General features: G+C 39.6%; 2 protein-coding genes across 6 annotated transcripts in view; one reads left to right on the top strand and one right to left on the bottom strand.

The window, feature by feature from the left end:
- MCPH1 (microcephalin 1) overlaps positions 1 to 18,779 on the top strand; it is a 276,405-nt gene that overhangs the window by 120,737 nt on the left and 136,889 nt on the right. For all 4 annotated transcript variants that reach the window (XM_019428034.2, XM_019428035.2, XM_019428032.2 and 1 more), the window contains one exon: positions 14,418 to 14,495. In XM_019428034.2, coding sequence (XP_019283579.2) covers positions 14,418 to 14,495 — 78 coding nt within the window. The remainder of the gene's footprint in view (positions 1 to 14,417; positions 14,496 to 18,779) is intronic.
- Positions 14,565 to 18,779, bottom strand: part of ANGPT2 (angiopoietin 2) — a 60,923-nt gene continuing 56,708 nt past the window's right edge. For both annotated transcript variants that reach the window (XM_019428040.2, XM_019428039.2), the window contains exon 9: positions 14,565 to 17,589. In XM_019428040.2, coding sequence (XP_019283585.1) covers positions 17,429 to 17,589 — 161 coding nt within the window. In that variant the 3' untranslated portion in view covers positions 14,565 to 17,428. The remainder of the gene's footprint in view (positions 17,590 to 18,779) is intronic.

The following is an 18,779-nucleotide window of genomic DNA, read 5'->3' on the forward strand; positions in this document are numbered from 1 at the left end:
TTAATACACCTGACACACGAAAGCAAGTGCACAGGTCCTGAAGCTGAGACTTTGTGTGGAAGAGAAAGCCCTGAGGCATTTTGAGTGAGGAGAAGAAGGAGAGGTATTTGGAGAGGCTTTCAGGGTCCAGAGCATGGCTCTGGAGGTCACGACTGGGTGTTTGGAGTATTTTAACTAGAGAGTGACAGGCTTTTGTCTCTCTCGCTTCTATGTAAGGAATGGATTGCAGAAAGGTAACAGTAAGCAGAGTGACCAGAAGGAGGCAGTTTTGATCAGATAGGTCAGCAATTATCATGGCCATGACCAGCATAATGCAGAGAAGCTATCAGACTGGTGTACTTTTTAGGAAGATCTAACAGGATTTGATAATACATAGTATGTGGGACTAGAGAAGTCACGATGGCCCCTACCTAAATTTTTTACCTGAGCCTCTGAGGGTAGATAGTGGTGCCATTTACTGAGGCGGGAAATACTGGGAGAAAAATGTTTGAGGTTTGGGGTATAATAAGAAATTCTGATGTATACATATTGAGTGTGAGATTCCTATTAGGCATTCAAGTAGAGATATCACACAATATCACATAGGTGTGTGTGTGTGTGTGTGTGTGTGTGTGTGTGTGTGTGTGTGTGTGTTTTCAGGGTAAAGGTTAGTACTATACATATTCCTTTGGGAGCCATTAGTGCATAGATGGAACAAAAGCCATGGTATCTAGGGCGTGAGTGTATAGTGAGGAGAGAAGTGAGTTTAACACTGAGCCCCAGGCTGTGCCAACATTTAATAGTTGAGAAAGAGGAGGACGAGCAAGCAAGGGAGACTGAGAAACATCAGGTGGCCCTGAGGAGAGTGTGATGCTCAGGTAGAGGAGGAACTGTCTCTGGAAGGAGAGTGTATTTGACCACACACACAAATGCTGTAAGACCAATACTGTGAAGGCAGAGGACCAGCCATTGGACTTGAGCAGATGGTTGCTCTCAGGAGCCTTGGCAACAGCAAGTGCAATGATGAGGAGGTTGAACAGTAAGTAAAGAGCTGGAAATGGCACAACTATTTCTAGATCTCTTGTTGCAAGTGGATCAGAGACACAGGTCCTGGTAGCTGGATGGGGCAACATGAGATATGATGAAAGCTCTGGGAGGTGGCCAGCTGAAAGATGATATTTCCGGCGCTTGACAATTTGATTTTATCGCAGCGAGTTGGGAGTGTGCTTGTGGAGCACCTGAACCTATTGGTGTAGCAGGAAGGAAGAAACTAGATTGAGGTTATGTCTATTAAAGCAAAAGATGCCATATTTGGCAAACGGTTTAAATGGATGAGGCTGAGAATCAGCAAATCAAGAGATTCAGCTTTGTTTGATACATCGCTGCCCATCCCTTTCAAAATGATGGCCATCGGGAACCACACTGTGTTTGTTTAACTTGGCACATCTCATGCCAGTTCTTAATTTCTCTAAACCTCAAGTAATCTCTTTCCTGCCTTACCACTGAAGACTGTAGGACTTCCACTATGGCTGATACCGACTTGCGTCACAAATTCCAAGATCATTTTTAGAAACAAATTTCAGCTTTTCTCACAGGTTCATCTTTATTATCTCAGTTCCGCAACTTTCTGTTGAGTTCCCCAGTTGTCTCTTCTGACGCCCAGTGAAACTGTTCTCATTTTCAGTAACAACACAGAATATCTTAACTTTAGGTTCTCATCAGAAAAATGCAGCCATGATTTGAGGCACTGGGACTTCTTGCACATAGTTTTCAGCTATCTGTCATTTGCATGTCCTTTTGGGTATCTGTCAGTAATGTTGGGGACATTGTTAGCTCTCCCTTCTTTTAGGTTTCTAAGCTCTGTCCCCAAGTTAAAATAGATTGCCAAAGAACATCACTCTTGAACTCTGTGTCTGCATAAGAACCTCTGTGCATTAGGCTTTAGTGATAACATTAGGTTTTGAAGAGAGCTGATGTAAGAAATACCAGATTTTATTTTATTTTTTTAATTTTTTTTAACGTTTTTTTATTTATTTTTGAGACAGAGAGAGACAGAGCATGAACGGGGGAGGGGCAGAGAGAGGGAGACACAGAATCGGAAGCAGGCTCCAGGCTCTGAGCCATCAGCCCAGAGCCCGACGCGGGGCTCGAACTCACGGACCGCAAGATCGTGACCTGAGCTGAAGTCGGCCGCTCAACCGACTGAGCCACCCAGGCGCCCCAAGAAATACCAGATTTTAGACAACTGGCATACGTGCTTCAAAACTGTAGTTGACAACATTGTACGTTTTGCTACCTGACACTATGTATGATCTACACAATACATTTCTCCTAAAATTCATTGCCCTGGAATGTTCTCTACAGAAAACTTTTTAGGCTTTTCTTTACCAGAGAATGAGAAATTTGTAACTAAAAGTGGTTTTGTCCACTGAAATAATAGCTTGCCTTAGATGCATGGTAGATTTATCAGTTCCATGACAGAAACCGTAGTTCTTTTGAGTTGGTTGTCTTTCTGACCACTGGAGAGTGCCCTTCAGTGCACAGAGAAATACCTCTCCACCAAATTTTGTTTTATGTAATTCTTTTTTTTTAAGACTTTATTTTTAAATAATCTCTACACCCAATGTGGGGTTCGAACTCACAACCTCAAGATCAAGAGTCACATGCCTTCACCAACTGAGCCAGCCAAACCCCCTTATGTAATTTTTTTTTAATTTTGGTTTCATTGGATAAATCACAAAACAAGAAAGAATAGTATACAAATACTTTATTCTATTCACAGTTTTTTAATTGAAGTGTAAGTGATGTATTAGTTTCAGGCATGCAACATAATGATTCGACATTTGTTACGTATTGTGAAATGATTGCCATAGTAGGTCTATTTAACATCCGTCACCATACATTTTTTTTTCTTGTGATGGGAACTTTTAAGATCTACTGTCTTAGCAATTTTCAAATAGTCACCATGATGTACATTACATCTCCATGACTTGTTTATTTTGTAGCTGGAAGTTTGTATCCTTTGACCTTCACCGATTCCTGATATGTCATATATACTTTATTGTGGTAGAACATTTGTTTCAATTGTTAAATTTTAAACAATATTTTTTGTTGGTACAACTTACTTAGAGATAGCCATACCCTTCTTGGCACAAGAGACTAGGGCAAAATAAAGTTTCAAACATAAAAGCAGAATTTCTTTAACGGACCTGGTTATTTAGCAAAATACAAGCTCTTTGAGGGCAGAGACTGTACCTGTCTTTTCTCACCTGGCCCAGGACCCAGGATGGAGCTGGAACACAACACATACTTGTTGAATGAGTAAGTGAGTTGGTAGATGACCAAACATACTTATTTCTTTAAAGATCCCTGGAACTTTTAGGGCGCATGGGTGGCTCATTCGGTTAAGCGCCTGACTTCGGGTCAGGTCAGGATCTCACAGCTCGTGAGTTCGAGCCTCGCATTGGGCTCTGTGCTGACAGCTCAGAGTCTGGAGCCTGCTTTGGATTCTGTGTCTCCCTCTGTCTCTGTCCCACCCCCCGCTTGCACTCTGTCTCTCTCTGTCTCTCAAAAATAAATAAACGTTAAAAAAAATTACAAAATCCCCAGAACTTCTATTTGCCTCTGATGAGCTAAAAATGTCATATAAAAACATTGTACATCATTATAAATTATGAAAGTACCCATGCAGTTCATGATTTTCTTGTTAAAATTCATGAAAATAAGATGACCTGATGCTCTCATTTAAGAAAAAAAAACTTTACAACTTAAATTCACAGAAAGAATAAGAAACAGTGGTTGTTCTTAGTAGCCATAATATTTGGCTTATTGTCTATGATGGTAATAATAATTTCTACTTTGTTTTTCATACACTGAAGTGATGTTTCTGATGTTTGTTTTAGTTACATTGGAATGTGTTATATTTATTTCTTTGTTTTCATTTTGATAAGAAAAGTACGAGCTTGTGTTATTTATAAAGATGTTTGGACTTCACATGGAAGTATGCTGGTGAAATGCTGGGTCACCCTGGTCTTTGCTTAGCAATGTGTAAAAAGTGGCTCATAGTGGCCGTTAAGCTCTAACATCCAAGAATAATCCATTTTCATTTTTTCCGGCTGGAAAAGATTAGGTGAGCTATGAGCGGCATAAATCTCACTTAAGTGCCTGTGTACTATATAGCGGAACTTTTTTGTAACAATATTTTGAGCATATATCAATGTACGGCGTCTTTTTCCTCTTTCTATCTGGTATTTAGTCTCTGTCAGTATCTCTTAAAAAGGAAACAGACTTCTTAACTACTTATTTTTGGTACCTTATTGCTTATCTTATCTGTCTTGGTTAAATAGGTTGTATTAAGGTTTTGGTTTCCTGCCACTTTTTTTTTTTTTTTTTTTTTTTTTTTGAGACAGCCAGAGTGCTGCTTTTTAAACTTAATAACAGATGAATCCTCTGGGGGTCTTATTAAATGCAGACTCTAGTTCAGTAGGTCTGGGTCCTAAGCTTCTTCACTGGCTACCAGCTCTCAGGTGATGTGCAGGTTGCTGGCCCTAGGACCGTGTGCTGAATTGGAAGGTTCTAGAGACCAGCTGGCCATTTCTGGAGGATGAGGTGGCACTGCTTCCAGACATAGACAATGTAGGGACAGGGGCTTTTCCGCCAGGAGGCTTAGACTCTCTCCGCGTGTCAATACAATACTCCACTGTGGGCACAGAGACTTGAAAAGTTTCAGTGATTTGCTTATAGTTACAGTGATTGAAAATGGTGAATTTTAAATTTGAAGTCAGGCTGTCCTCAATTTATAGCCCGTAATCTTTCTGGCATCTACTTGTAGAGATAGCCTAGAGAATATTTTTATCTTGTACCACCTTAAACTTGGATAACTTTATTCTGTGGCTACCCACCACTGTATGTGCTTTTGAAAGGTTAACAGAAAAGAGATTGAGTTTTAAATATTTTTTTAATGCTTATTTATTTTTAAGAGAGAGAGAGAGAGAATGTAAGCAGGGGAGGGGCAGAAAGAGAGAGGGAGACACAGAATCTGAAGCACGCTCCAGGATCTGAGCCATCAGCACAGAGCCCAAGACGCGGGGCTCCATCTCATGAACTATGAGATCATGACCTGAGCCAAAGTTGGACGCTTAACCGACTGAGCCACCCAGGCGCCCCGAGAGTGCTGTTCACTGGCTGTGTGACCTGTAAGGCAATTACACTCTCGAAGCTTCATTTTCCTTATCTGCAAAATGATCGAAAGGTCATCGAAATAAAGTACTGAGTAAGTTCTCAATAAATATCAATTATGGTCATTAAACAAGCATTTTTGATACCCATCAGTAGCCTTCATTCAAATCATACCTTGACCTTGAAAACATTATGCTCAGGGAAAGAAGCCAGAGCCAGAAGGTCACATAATGTCTGATTCATCAGCTATGGTGTTTGTGGAATACACAAACGTGCAGAGACAGCCAGCTGGTGAGAAGTGGACTGGGGCATATGGGGAGGTCGCTTGCTGGGTACGGGGTATACTCCCAGAATGGTTATTTTGAAATGAGAGAGGAGTGAATATGCTAAATGCCACCGAACTGTACGCGTTAAAACGGTTAATTATGTAGTTTGAGAATGGCAACTCAATTTTTAAAAATCATCTGTGGAAAATTGCCTCATTGAGGGAGGCATTTCATCTGCAGAATAGGTTTATATTTTAAAATAACTGTGGAATCATGTAAAGCATTTCTTGATGTTAAAAGATGTGTTGGTAACACAGAGGAATGGCTTATTTTGGAACAAATATTATTGCCTTGAAACTTTGCCAGTTCAAGTTGGTCCTTTTGGAAGACCAGACCTCCTCTGTTTTCTGGCTCCCAAGTGTTTGGGACATAAGCACCCTATATGCCCTATTAATTTGTTAAAAATTATACCATTGATAGCCCCAACTTTTTAAGCCTGATGTTTAACCTAGAAATAACTTCATTGCCACAACTATTTCATTAGCTACATGGATACATTTGTAACTTAAATTGATGGATAATGTTTTCATGTGACAGAAAGTTTAACTCGCCTTTTGTCACAGGGCTGCAGAGAGATGGAGATTGGCTTAACCCGGTTGCCTGGATTCTGTGGTGTTAGTACATTATATTGTGTAGTTGTGGAAAAAACACAAATGTTATTCTCCCTCTAGGAGAAGGCAAAACAATGTGCATAGTAGCGAATTCTCTTAAGATGTTGTTGTTTGAGCAAATTAATTACTCTTATAACCGAGACAAAGAATCTATAAACTCTGATGAGAAAACATTTGTAATTTGATTTGTATTGTTTTCTTGTTAGCTTAAAATAGCAAAAGATTAGTAATTACTACTTTTGTTCCTCTTCTATAGGAAAGAAGAGATTTGAGGGCATCCTGGGTAGCTTAGTGGGTTAGGCACCCAACTTTGTCTCAGGTCATGCTCTCACAGCTCTTAAGTTTGAGCCCCGCATTGGGCTCTGTGCTGACAGCTCAGAGCCTGGAGCCTGCTTTGGATTCTGTGTCTCCCCCTCTCTCTGCCCCTCCCCTACCCGTGTTCTGTCTCTGTCTCTGTCTCTCTCTCTCAAAACTAAATAACCATAAAAAATTTTTTTAAGGAAGAAGAGATTTGCAAATGCTAAATATATGTTTTTATACCTCCATAAACGTTTACAGCTCCCGCAGTTGGTGGGTGCAAGAATGGGTAGGGCAGAGAGCAGTACAGACAACCCTAGTCTCTTCTCAGTGATTAGAACATGAAGTATGCTTTTGAACTATTTGACATTAACTAGATTCCCACAGGTTAAATCTGAGGCATAAGTTTCTGTCTTCAGATTTGATTATAAGGTCATCAATGGATATGTTGAACAACATGAAGTCTTTTTTTTTTTTTTTTTTTAATTTATTTTTGAGACAGAGAGAGACAGAGCATGAACGGGGAAGGGGCAGAGAGAGAGGGAGACACAGAATCGGAAGCAGGCTCCAGGCTCCAAGCCATCAGCCCAGAGCCCGATGCGGGGCTCGAACTCACAGACCACAAGATCGTGACCTGAGCTGAAGTCGGACGCTCAACCGACTGAGCCACCCAGGTGCCCCCAACATGAAGTCTTTTATATACAAAGAATATTATTGATGTTTCCCACAAAGAAGGCCCTCTTTGTCCATACCTGCTATGTTCTTACGAGTATTGTTAGTGCTACAACTGCATTTGAATTAACCAATTAAATATGGTAGATAGTAAGCTCTTGGGACAGGTCCCAAAACAATGACTGATTCAACTGGCCATTTAGAATCTCGGAATACACTTAATATTGTAATAAAAAATTGTGAATGTTAATGTTTTCAACACAATCAATAATGCTTTTAAGTGAGTTAAATCAGCTTTATATTACAGTTGTGATTTTTGTACTGGCAGTCATTAACCATTTGGAGTCATTAATTTTTTCAAGCTCAACCCAAAATCACTATTTCATGCCACTTTTCTCTCTCTCCCAACCTTCTCTCATCACTTGTACATTGAAATAATTCCACACTGTTTTTCCTCTCTTTAAAATCATTTTTGAGAAGTTAGTAATTGAGCGTACCTTGTTTAGTGTTTTTGCTTACTAAATGCTTTTAGAATAAATTAATTTTTTTCTTAGCTGAAGAAAATTTCTTATGCAAATAAGAAAACATTAAGAAATTATTAGAAATTAAGGAATTAATGTTAAGAGAAATTAATTTGATTGGTTCTGGTTTGGAAAGTGACATGTAGGAGCCGTTGGGTGGCTCAGTCAGTTATATGTCCAACTCTTGATCTCAGCCCAGCTTCGTGAGTTCGAGCCCCACATTGGGCTCTGAGCCGATGGCACAAAGCCTGCTTGGGATTCTGTCTCTCCCTCTCTCTCTGCCTCTCCCTTGCTTGTCTTCTATCTCTCTCTCAAAATAAATCAATAAAAATAAAAGTGACATTTACTGATCATGGGCTACAGAACTTCCGACCACTGAATTTTCTAACTATTCTTTGGAGATTAGGAAGTCGAAGCAGTTAGTAAAAGCACCATGACCACTAGCCAGCACCACTATGAAATAACAGTATGAACTTTTTAAATTTAAAAGTGAAGAAATACTGTGCTTTCCATACATAGATACATTCATTTATGCCCAGAAACACTTTGGGGTTATGCTTTCCTGTGTGTGTGTGTGTGTGTGTGTGTGGTTTTTTGTTTTTGTTTTTGTTTTTTTTTTTTAACAAATCAAATCAATCTACCTCACAAAGGAGTTCAAGTAATTGTACTGCTGTCACTGTTTCTCTTCTGCACTGTATTGGGGGGGGGGGTGGGTCTTAGTGCAATAATGGAGCTAAAAAAAATATGCACACAGATTGGGAAAGCAGCAAATAAAACTGTTTATTCACAAAAGACATGACTGGCTACATAGAAAACATCAACAAATCTACAAAAAAGCTCCCACAACTAGTGAGTTCAGCAAGGTTATAGGGTGCAAGCTCAATATACAGAATTCAGTTGTATTTCTGTGTACTAGCAATAGACAACTGGAATCCTGATTTTTTTAATGCAATTTATGGGACGCCTGGGTGGCTCAGTCAGTTAAGTGTCCAACTTTGGCTCAGGTCATGATCTCACAGTCTGTGAGTTCGAGCCCCACATCGGGCTCTGTGCTGACAGCTCAGAGCCTGGAGCCTGCTTTGGATACCGTGTTTCCCTCTCTCTGCCCCACCTCTTCTTGCACTCTGTCTCTCTCTCTCTCAAAAATAAACAAACATTAAATTAAAAAAAGAAATAAAATGCAATTTATATTAGCATCCACAGAAATTAAAATATTTAAATCTTGACAACATATTTGCAGGTCTATGCTGAAAACTACAAAACACTATGAAAGAAATCAAAGAAGACCTAAATAAAAAGAGAGATGTACTATGTTCATGAATTGGGGAAAATGGATAAGTTTCTTGAAAAATATTTGTTTATTTTAAGAGAGAGAGAGAGAGTGTGCTGTGCACAGGTGAGCAGGGGAGAGGCAGAGAGGAAGAATCCCAAGCGGGCTCCACACTGACTGGTGCAGGGCCTGACGTGAGGCTGAGTCTTAAAAACCTTGAGATCATGACCTAAGCTGAAATCAAGAGTTGGAAGCTTAACCAACTGAGCCACCCAGGTGCCTGTGAATATGTATACTTTTTTTTTTTTTTTAAATATGTATACTTTTTAAGCTGTGGGTTGGTTCTCCCTTCTCCTTTTTATTTCTTGAAGTATAGCTGACATATAATGTTATATTCATTTCAGGTGTACAACAAAGTGATTCAACATTTATGTGTATTAGGAAGTGATCACCATGATAAATCTAGCCACACTCCAGTCACTATACAAAGTCATTACATACTAACTGTCATTCCCTATGCTGTACGTTGTATCCTTGTGCCTTCTACCCCCTTCTCCTAGTTTTCCCATCCCCTTACTCCTCTCCTCCCCCCCACCCCGGCAAACCACTAGATTGTTCTTTGTATACAGGAGTCTGTTTCTGTTTTGTTTTTATTTTTAGATTCCACGTATAAATGAAATTAGATGGTATTTGTCTTTCTCTTTGGTTCTCCCCATTTTGATCTATAGATTCAACTCAGTTCCAATTACAGGCTCAGCAAGATTTTTTTTTTTTTTTTTTTTTTTAGATATTGACAAGCCAGTTCTAGTTGCAAAAGCACTTTTGAAAGAGAAGAGCAAAGTTAAGTTGGATGATCACACAATAGAGGGATCTAGGTGGTAGTTAAATGAGAACTCTCTGTACTGTAAGTCTAAAATGATCCAACCTAAGTGTTTTTAAACATCCAGTATAATTTATGAGGCTTTATAATAAAAAAAAAAAAAAAAAAATGGCCTACCCTGCCTGCCTTGCTGTTTCCCAGCCTGGATTTTCACTCCTAAATTAGCCTTCTGATATTTTGCCTACATATTTCTAAATAAAATGCTTTTCTTGCTGGTTGTTGTTTTTTTGTTTTTTGTTATTTAATTTACTAGGAGACATTGACTTCCTTCTGAGGAAGATCATAGTATGCCTGTATAGCTGTCTTTCAGTATTATCCTCTCTTCTGTTCCCCAGTGTACTCAATATGGTTATGATTTTTAACATTTATTATGCATGTAAATACACATTGATGCACACACATACACACACACACAGAGGAATGAGTATATGGGTGCTTTTTGAACTGAACCATGTAAGGTACTATGATTCATTTCTGGTAATTTTTGTTTGTTGGTTTTCCCGAGCTAATCATTGACGGTCATTTTGATTGCTTAGTTTCGTATGTACCTATCACCAACTCCCTGCAAAAATTTCTAAAAGCATTATAATTCTTCTCTCAAATACGTCTACACATCAGTTCACCTTCCAGTCTCATTTATTATTCTTGGAACACCACCCATGAACCCCTTTGTCTTCATCCCCTTGAGACTGGTTCTCTATCGTCTATAGAGCTGCTATTATCCAGGGACTTCCATCACTGTGATCCCAGAAATTCCATTCTTACTTGGTTTGGTCCATGTTTACAAGCTAGAGGATTTTATCAAATGGGTACAAAGTCATGTTCAGTTATGAGGCACTGAAAAGCTGATTGAAACTCTGCCTGCCTGAGTGGCTTATAGACGATTAGATGTGAATGGAGGTGTTTGAGGTGCGAGCGTTGGTATTTGTGTCTTTTTTCTCTGGGTTGATTAGCGTACAGGAAAGCATGGCTGGTGTCCTGCCATCCTGCCTGCCTGCGGGGTTCTGTGCCGGCACCCCAGGAAGGGGGGGACGGGGCGGGGTGGAGGGCTGGAGAGGTCTCCCCTATGCTTTCCACCACTGCTCTCACACAGCCTGTGGGACATGGGTTTTCTGTTGTTCCAGCAGAGGGTGGGCTAGAGGGTAGGAGGTTTCTCCTGTTTACCCTGTTCGACGCCCCATTTTCAGAGGCATCCACTGCCACCAGTTTCTTTGCCTTTCAGGGAGTGTGTGGAGGGACTTTGGTGCTTCCTCTTGACCTCCTTTTCCAGACACTTAAGTCCGAACTTTCTTTGTCCTTCTCAGTCATTTGTCATTTATGTATCTGCTTTGCAGCTTCCAAGACATCACCCTGTTTTATCTGCTGTGGACTCTTTTCTCACTATTTTTAATTCCATCCTTTTACGTGGAGTATTGGGAGATTTTGAAGGTAAAGATGTGCTCATTTTGCTGTGTGTGAACCCTAAGCTGGCCTCATTGTCTTCCTTGCACACGATGCTCTGATTGACTTGCTTTCACTATCGATACCATTTTCTGGCTTGGGTTCACCGTAGTTCCGCCGACTCGCACTGTTCAAATAGAATGATTAGATTTATATAAAATGAGAGAAGACCATTTGTGTTTTGCCTGGTGTAGAATAATCTGCATGGTCACACCATTGTGGAACGTTGTGGAAAGTTGTCTCATCAGTAGCTATGAATCTAATAATAAAGCAAGAAAGCACTTCCCATTTAAATTCACCAACAGGGTTCAAGTTTTATGAATGACAGTTCTAAAATGTAAAAATATTATATTCATTTGCAGTGGATGTTGAAATAAGTCGGCCCTCGTTTTAAGGGCTTTAAGCATGGGATTTGATCCTCTGTGTTTATGCAACCCAATTTCTTACTTTAGTTTAGCTTCTCAATTATTTTTATCCTATCTCATATATGACAAGAAATAATGTTGGGTTCACCTTTTAGTTCACTTACAGCCTTAACTGTGACCTTGCAAAGTAGATTTTCCCAATATTGGACATTCTACTAAGGTAAAAATAAGTTTGGCTAATGAAAGAACTGAAACAAAAAGCTTGCACTGTACTTCTGATTTAATGATTTCATTGCAATCAACTTAGTGTTTTGTGCTATCTCTGTTCAATATTAATTCCTGGGATGCCTACATAAATTAAATTTATTAATTCACTTAACAAAATTCTGTAAATATCTTCTGGTTTTGTTTTCATGTCATTTAGAAAGGGACAAACTCAGAACATAAATTTTCTTTTATGAGGTTAAATTCAATTGACATTTTAATGTGGACTACATCTGAACTCAAATGCCACGTGCATTTTTAAGACTGGTTCCTTGGATTCTCTCTCACTGGTACCTTTTCAGTATACTAATTCTTTCACATTGCCTCATGTCTGAAATGAACCTGATCTTGAAACTGTTTTTTAATGTTTATTTATTTTTGGAGAAAGAGAGCGAGAGTGAGAGAACAAGCAGGGGAGGGGCAGAGAGAGAGAGGGAGACGTAGAATCTGAAGCAGGCTTCAGGCTCTGACCATCAGTGCAGAGCCCAAAGTGGGGCTCAGACCCATGAATTGTGGGATCATGACCTGAGCTGAAGTCAGATGCCTAACCAACTGAACCACCCAGGCGCCCCTGATCTTGAAACTTTTTACATGTTATTTCCTGGGCTAATCTCAGATGTGTAGGGAAGGACACACATGTCAGTGTGTCTCTATAAGTGATACCATACACTGACTGATGAAAGTAAGGTAAACACTGTGTTAATTCAATGTTTTAGCCACCTCTAAAGAGCCAGGTAGAAACATGATTTCAGAGTACCATTTTTCTCATATCTTCTGAAGACACACACACACACACACACACACACATTTATGTTGGTTAGCCAACAGAAATCAAGGGAAAACAAAGACTTAACTGACATAATGCTGGTGTATACACACATCCAAGTCTATGTGGAGCAGTCTCTGAGAACACAACCCATTACTTGCTCTCTCTAATGAAGGCACATTTCCCCGCGTTATACTCCATTCCCATCCTGTTATCTGGGGCCCAACACCGTCAGAGCTCTTTCTCTTGCCTCTTCTGATTGTGTCCGGCTTCTCCCAGCCAGCAGTCCTTCCGCCATGTGCAAATGCCCCTGCATGCACACGGATGGAAGCAGGGTCCAACTCTATTTTCTTACCACTTCTTCCAAAGCACCCTTTAGCCAAAAAAAGAACCCGCTTTAATCCTGCCATGGCACGTGAAATTTCTCTCCGTGCTGGAATGTCCTCTCCCTTCCCACTGTGTCTCTCTTTGCCTGATGAAGACCCCGTTTAAAATGTCACCTCATCCGCGGACCCTTCCTTGATTCTCCTAGACTGAGTTAGTTTGCCTCCTTCTATAGGTTCCCACAGAACTGTTTTGAGAAACCACCATTTGTGGTTTGCCTTCATGCCTCCTGCCAGAGAGTGAACTCCTCTGGGACAGGATTTGTGTTTTCGGGACCTAGCATGCGTTCTAATTCACAGTAGGCTCTCAGTCAGTTGTTCCCAGATGAATGGATAGTGAGCTGAAGAAAGCAGTTGTTACGTAAATAAATGTATCTGTTTAAAGTAAGATCCAGCCCAGTGTTCAGGATTATCATTCAGGTTCTGTATCTTGTTATTATCTTTATTCCACTAGCATGCTCACTTTTTCTTGGAAATGAAATATTGCTGACTCACGTTGGAAAAGTACTAGCTTTATTTTATGAAAAGAAAATATTTAAGACCGATATCCCGTAGATGGGTCTGAACCTTAGAAACTACCAAACAGGAAGACTCCCTCCTCATCCCCAGTAATTTGGCAAAAAGAACTTAAGCTTTATGTAGCAACTCTAGTAAAAAGAGCGAATTCACTGAATGTAAGAAATGAAAATTGCAGATAAAAAATAAACGTGGGATATGTAATTCAGTTTGATTATTTTTGTTAGAAAATTCTATTGGTTCATAGAAATAGTAACAGATTTTCAGGAAATTGGTTCATCAAGTAGAGAAGACTACAGAATCTTGAACATTACTGAATTAAAAACAAAAACATTGTTTTGATCATTTAAAATATGTGGGTTCAAATAACAATAATAAATATTAATAATAATGAAAACTTGTTTATGAGACATTTTATCCTTCCAGAGTCTGGGAAGGATTTTCAAGTGCTTTAGGAGAACTTCTGAAAATCCTCATCCATGTTAGAAACAAAGTCACATGCCAAGAGGGGTCGCTTTTTGAATTTAAGCTTCTGACCTATCTTTTCCTAATAAACGTTTTTTTTTTAAATTAATAAAATCCTGGAATATTTACTGAGGATTTCCTATAATGACTCCTTAAATTGGAAATTTGGAATTCCTAAAAAAGTAATTCATATGTTTGTTATTGGGGTAATGTTTAGTATTTGGCCTCCGTAGGATAATAACCCAGATTTCTAATCATGGTGAGACTTTTTTCTTAAACAAGCATTTATTATTCATAAGATTGATGCAACATGGAGATTCTGATGGCACTTTGGTGTTTAAGACACATCTGGTTCAGATCTATGGAGCTCACATTCACTGCTGGGCTTTTTGTTTTGTTTTGGCTACATCTTCAAAGTGGTTTATTGTCCACCAAGAGCCTAATGAATCTATAATAAATGTTGTGCTTATTGTGTCACTTGTAGGTACTGTGGTCTTTGGAGCTGGGTCATTGGATTTCCGAGGAGCCGTTTGAACTTTCTAACTACTTCCCCGCAGCTCCTGTAAGTCATATGTTATTTTATTATGGTGAATACAATTTGGTATTCTCAGGAAATTATTATTTGCATAAATACAGACTCAGATGTTTATTAAATTGAGATCAATTATGCTCACAATTAAAAACACATTTTCATAGAACTTAACACTTTTTTAATCTATTTATTTGTGAGAACAAATGTGGGAATGTGAGAACATTCTGCAAAAAATTGTGAGGAATGAAATCTCAAAGAATTTTAATTATGAAAGTCCTCAGAATTGAAAAAAACAAAATGAAAAAGGACTAGGTTCTTGAGAAGGTGGTATGATATATTGTTTACTGCTTTAAAAAATAATGCTGTTACTGCTCATAGAGATAGAACTGATAGGTATAAAAGTTGTGGCCAGCTAGAAACATGATACAGTCCTTTTGTTTCCGATGCTTTTCCTAAACACAACTTCAACTTCACTGAATTTTAAATTATAAATGTTTCAAATGCTTAATGGAGATTCTAATTTTTTAAAAGATTAAGTGATAATTAAGTAGGTAATTTCACTTTTAATTGGAAGCAGGATCGTGTAGATGTTGGCTTTCATTTGCAAAAAAGTTAACTGGTTTGTGACAGAGTTTCATCTTTTGGAAGATTAATACCTGAAAGATGAACGGTGATTTTAATATGTGACTGGGGCTGGCATTGTTCATTGTTTGAGTATGCCTAGGACTCTTGTATAGTAGGAGGTTGGACTCTGCCTTCTCATCATTGCAGTTTTCTAGGTTGTTGGGTTGCTTTTGTTTTCATGTTTAAGATCATTGTTTTGATTTCCTCAGCTTTGTAAATATTTTCTTAAGGAGAGAAGAAATTCCTCTCAGCAAGACTCTGTTTGAAATACTGTGTAAGGGATTGAAGTGTAAAGACACAAATCCCCCCTACTCTCTGTCATAAGAGAGTATATGTAACTCTGAACAACACAGCGAGGCTTGTCTTTGAAATGCATTTTACCTGCCTGCATGGGCACGTGATATAAATTAAGTACGTGGTTGCCAGTTTTTCCTGTAATGTCATTGCCCACCTCAGTGTCTGCCATGAGGTCCTCGAGATAATCACAGAAACTTAGGGTTTCTTTTGAAGTGGAGCTATCATCCTATTAACAGATATTTTTTTTTTAACTTGATACAAAGCTGCGATACCTCTGTTGAACTTATAAAGCCTACTTAAATGTAATAAGACAGACTGTTCAAAGATGGGGAGGTTCTTCACTCAGTGTATGTGTGGGAAATAGTGTAAAGTGTAAAGTGTATAAAGTACAGCGAGACAGTGGAGAAAGTGACATGCTGGACTCTTCCATAAATTGACTCAAAACATGTAGCATGTGTTTTAAAATGTAGTCGGGGTGGGGGCATATGGGGTAAAATAAATTACATAAGAAAAATGGAATAAAGGAAAAAACAGAATGGTAGAACAGTGTATGGTGAAGAAAGACATGAGGTAAATGCTGGTTTCGAATTTGGCTCTAAGCTTCCTAGCAGCAGCTGACTCCGAGGCAAATATGTGAGAAGTTGCTTCCAAATTATAAAGCATTCCACGATGTGCATTACTGTTAATTGGACTATGAAAACTTCAAACGGAGTTAAAACTTGAGGGGTTTAAAGTTTTGCAGCCCTTAAATCCGTGCTCTCAAAATTTTCTGTAAAGGTCTGAATCGACTCTAAATGTCAGATTTTTGTTTTGCACTCCAAAACAGTTACTTTTTTTTAAGTTTGCTGGTCGACATTAAAAAAAAAAAAATGTTACTAATGCAAATTATTTTTACTAATAAAATGTTACTAGTGCAAATATCTTTAGGGGTGAAACTAGCTTGAGAAGTATAGCCTCGTAAGTGCTTTAAATAGAAAGGTTTTGTCAACCACCCACTAAATTGTAGCCTACCTCTCTAAAATACGTCTGACTAGAAGAGAAAAAAAAAAAAAAAAAGACCTCTGTAATAGAGTAGCGAGGAAAGTATAGTAAAATCTGTTTGTCAGGGAATTAAATGCATAATCTTCATCATTAAAAAAATCAAATTTTTCCTTGTTGTGAGGCACAGTCAGTTGTTTCAGAATCAAATTACAAAGTTGAAAATATTATCATAAATGTTCAATGTAGTTATCTAATAAGTTACATTTAATTACTAAAAATACCTTCATATTTAACAGCCAGAAAGAAAAAAAAAAAATAGTACAATCTTCATATAAACTGAAAGGACACACATTTCTATTAATTTCAGAGATCTGGGAGGTTTCATCTTTAAAACTTGAAATATATATCTGAACATTAACTTAAAAGTGTGCTGTCCACACATATGTAAATATGCTGTTTTCAAAATGAAAGTTTAAAGCACCTAAGAGGAGCAAACAATGCGTTAGCTGTTTTTCCTTGTCCAAATAAGCTGCAAATAAGCACTTCCCAGAAAGTCCCTGAATATATAATATATTTTAATGGCTTACAGAATTTTTTTCTTTCTTTTAATTATGGTAGTGATGCTGAACTCGGGACATATGGATATTTATACAATCTATAAACAGTACTTAGAAGGACGCAGTTCCAAGGTTATCTGTACTGCGTAGCGTGAGAGTTCTGTTTTCCAGTTATTTACGGATGAACTCGACACAACATTCTTGGTTGTGACAACAGCGTCTGTGAATTGTCAGTCCTAAATTCGCAGGCCTCACTCTATCTTCCCATAGGCGTTCCAACAGGTCACCGTAACCAGGGTTGTGCTCGGGGTTCACGAGTGATGCGAGTCTAAGCGAGGAGGTGCGAGGGACTCGGGGCCGGGGCCCGTGGACCCCTGTGCACCGAGCGCGTGCTGTCGGTCTCGAGATGGTAGAGGAGACAGCATGCGGATGCGTCTTTGAGAGCTCCGGGATTAAGTCTTTGAAAATCGCACAGCCCGTCCCTCCTCAGGCGCGTGCGGGCATTTAGAAACCTGCGGGTCGGATCATCATGGTCGTGGCCTTGAGCGAGTAGCCTGAGCCTTTCCAGTAGTACCACTTAATGCCGCTGAACTTATTTGTGTTCTGCCTCTGCGGGTAGTACATTCCGTTCAAGTTGGAGGGACCGCACGCATCAAACCACCAGCCTGTGGAAGTAAGGCGCACAAGGAATTAAGACTGAGGCAACCCTACCCGTATCTCACCACTAGAAACGCCCCACTAATCCACCAGCGACGCTCCGTGTGTTTGGAGTAGACACACGCAGGGATGCTTGAGCATAGACCGAGCCACAGTGACAGATGCGGGTGTGACGTTCCTGCGTCACCAAGGTGAAGTTCCAGTTCCATATGGCAGATGTTTTCACAGGCTCGTGCTGTGTGGAAAGGCCAGTTCCCCGTAGGCATGAATGGTGAGTGGTCCCCGGTCCTGATTTGGTGAGTACCCCAGCACAGTGGAAAGTGTGGATGAGTCAGAAAACTCAAGAATTGTTCGAAGGCTCTGCTGGCTTCTGTTCCAGTTCCAGGAACTTAGTGGGCCAGGCTGATTCAGGCTCCCCTCCCCCTCCCGTGCTTTTTTTCTTTTTTAAATAACTCCAAGTTTTAAGCGCTCAGGAGAGCTAGATACGAAGGAAATCGTTAAGCCCCACAGACAGAAAGGAAATTCAAAGCTATCGTGGTGTGCTCACTAAGGTGAGGGGGTGCTGTCTGGCACAGCAGCGGGGGATGGGGGTGGGTCCACATCTACTCCCGAATGGCTGGCTACCCTTGAGGGTTTTTGTGTGTGTGTGTTTTTTTTAATTTAAAGGAAAGTTTTTAAATTAAGTTTATTTTGAGAGAGACAGTGACAGCATGAGTTGGGGAGGGACAGAGAGAGGGAGAGAGAATCCCCAACAGGTTCTGCACTGACAGTGCAGAGCCCGATGTGGGGCTGGAACTCTCAAAACCACAAGATCATGACCTGAGCTGAAACCAAGAGTCAGGCGCTTGACTGACTGAGCCACCCAGGCGCCCCTAACCTTAGGGTTTTAAAGCTCTTAGCTAGACACAGGAGTGTGCGAGAGCTCTGGTTTTCAAGGAGAAGGAATAGGTTAGATCTACATGCATTAATCTAAAGCAGTCCTAGAAACATTGTGTGGAAGTCCACAGACAGTATGGTGCCATTTATGTTAGATTTTAGAATAACGGAAAAAACACCTATTATTGATGTCTGCATTCCTAGCAAACTAAATAATGGAAATGAACCTGAGTTCATTGGTTACCCCAAGGGGCAGGTATTTGTTGGGCGCCTTTAGTTGTATCTGTGAAGTTCTGTTTCTTTAGGTAAAAAATATTTTGAT

Source organism: Panthera pardus, unplaced genomic scaffold (assembly GCF_024362965.1).
Source record: "Panthera pardus isolate Hobbes unplaced genomic scaffold, ASM2436296v1 HiC_scaffold_13, whole genome shotgun sequence".
Lineage (NCBI taxonomy): Eukaryota > Metazoa > Chordata > Mammalia > Carnivora > Felidae > Panthera > Panthera pardus.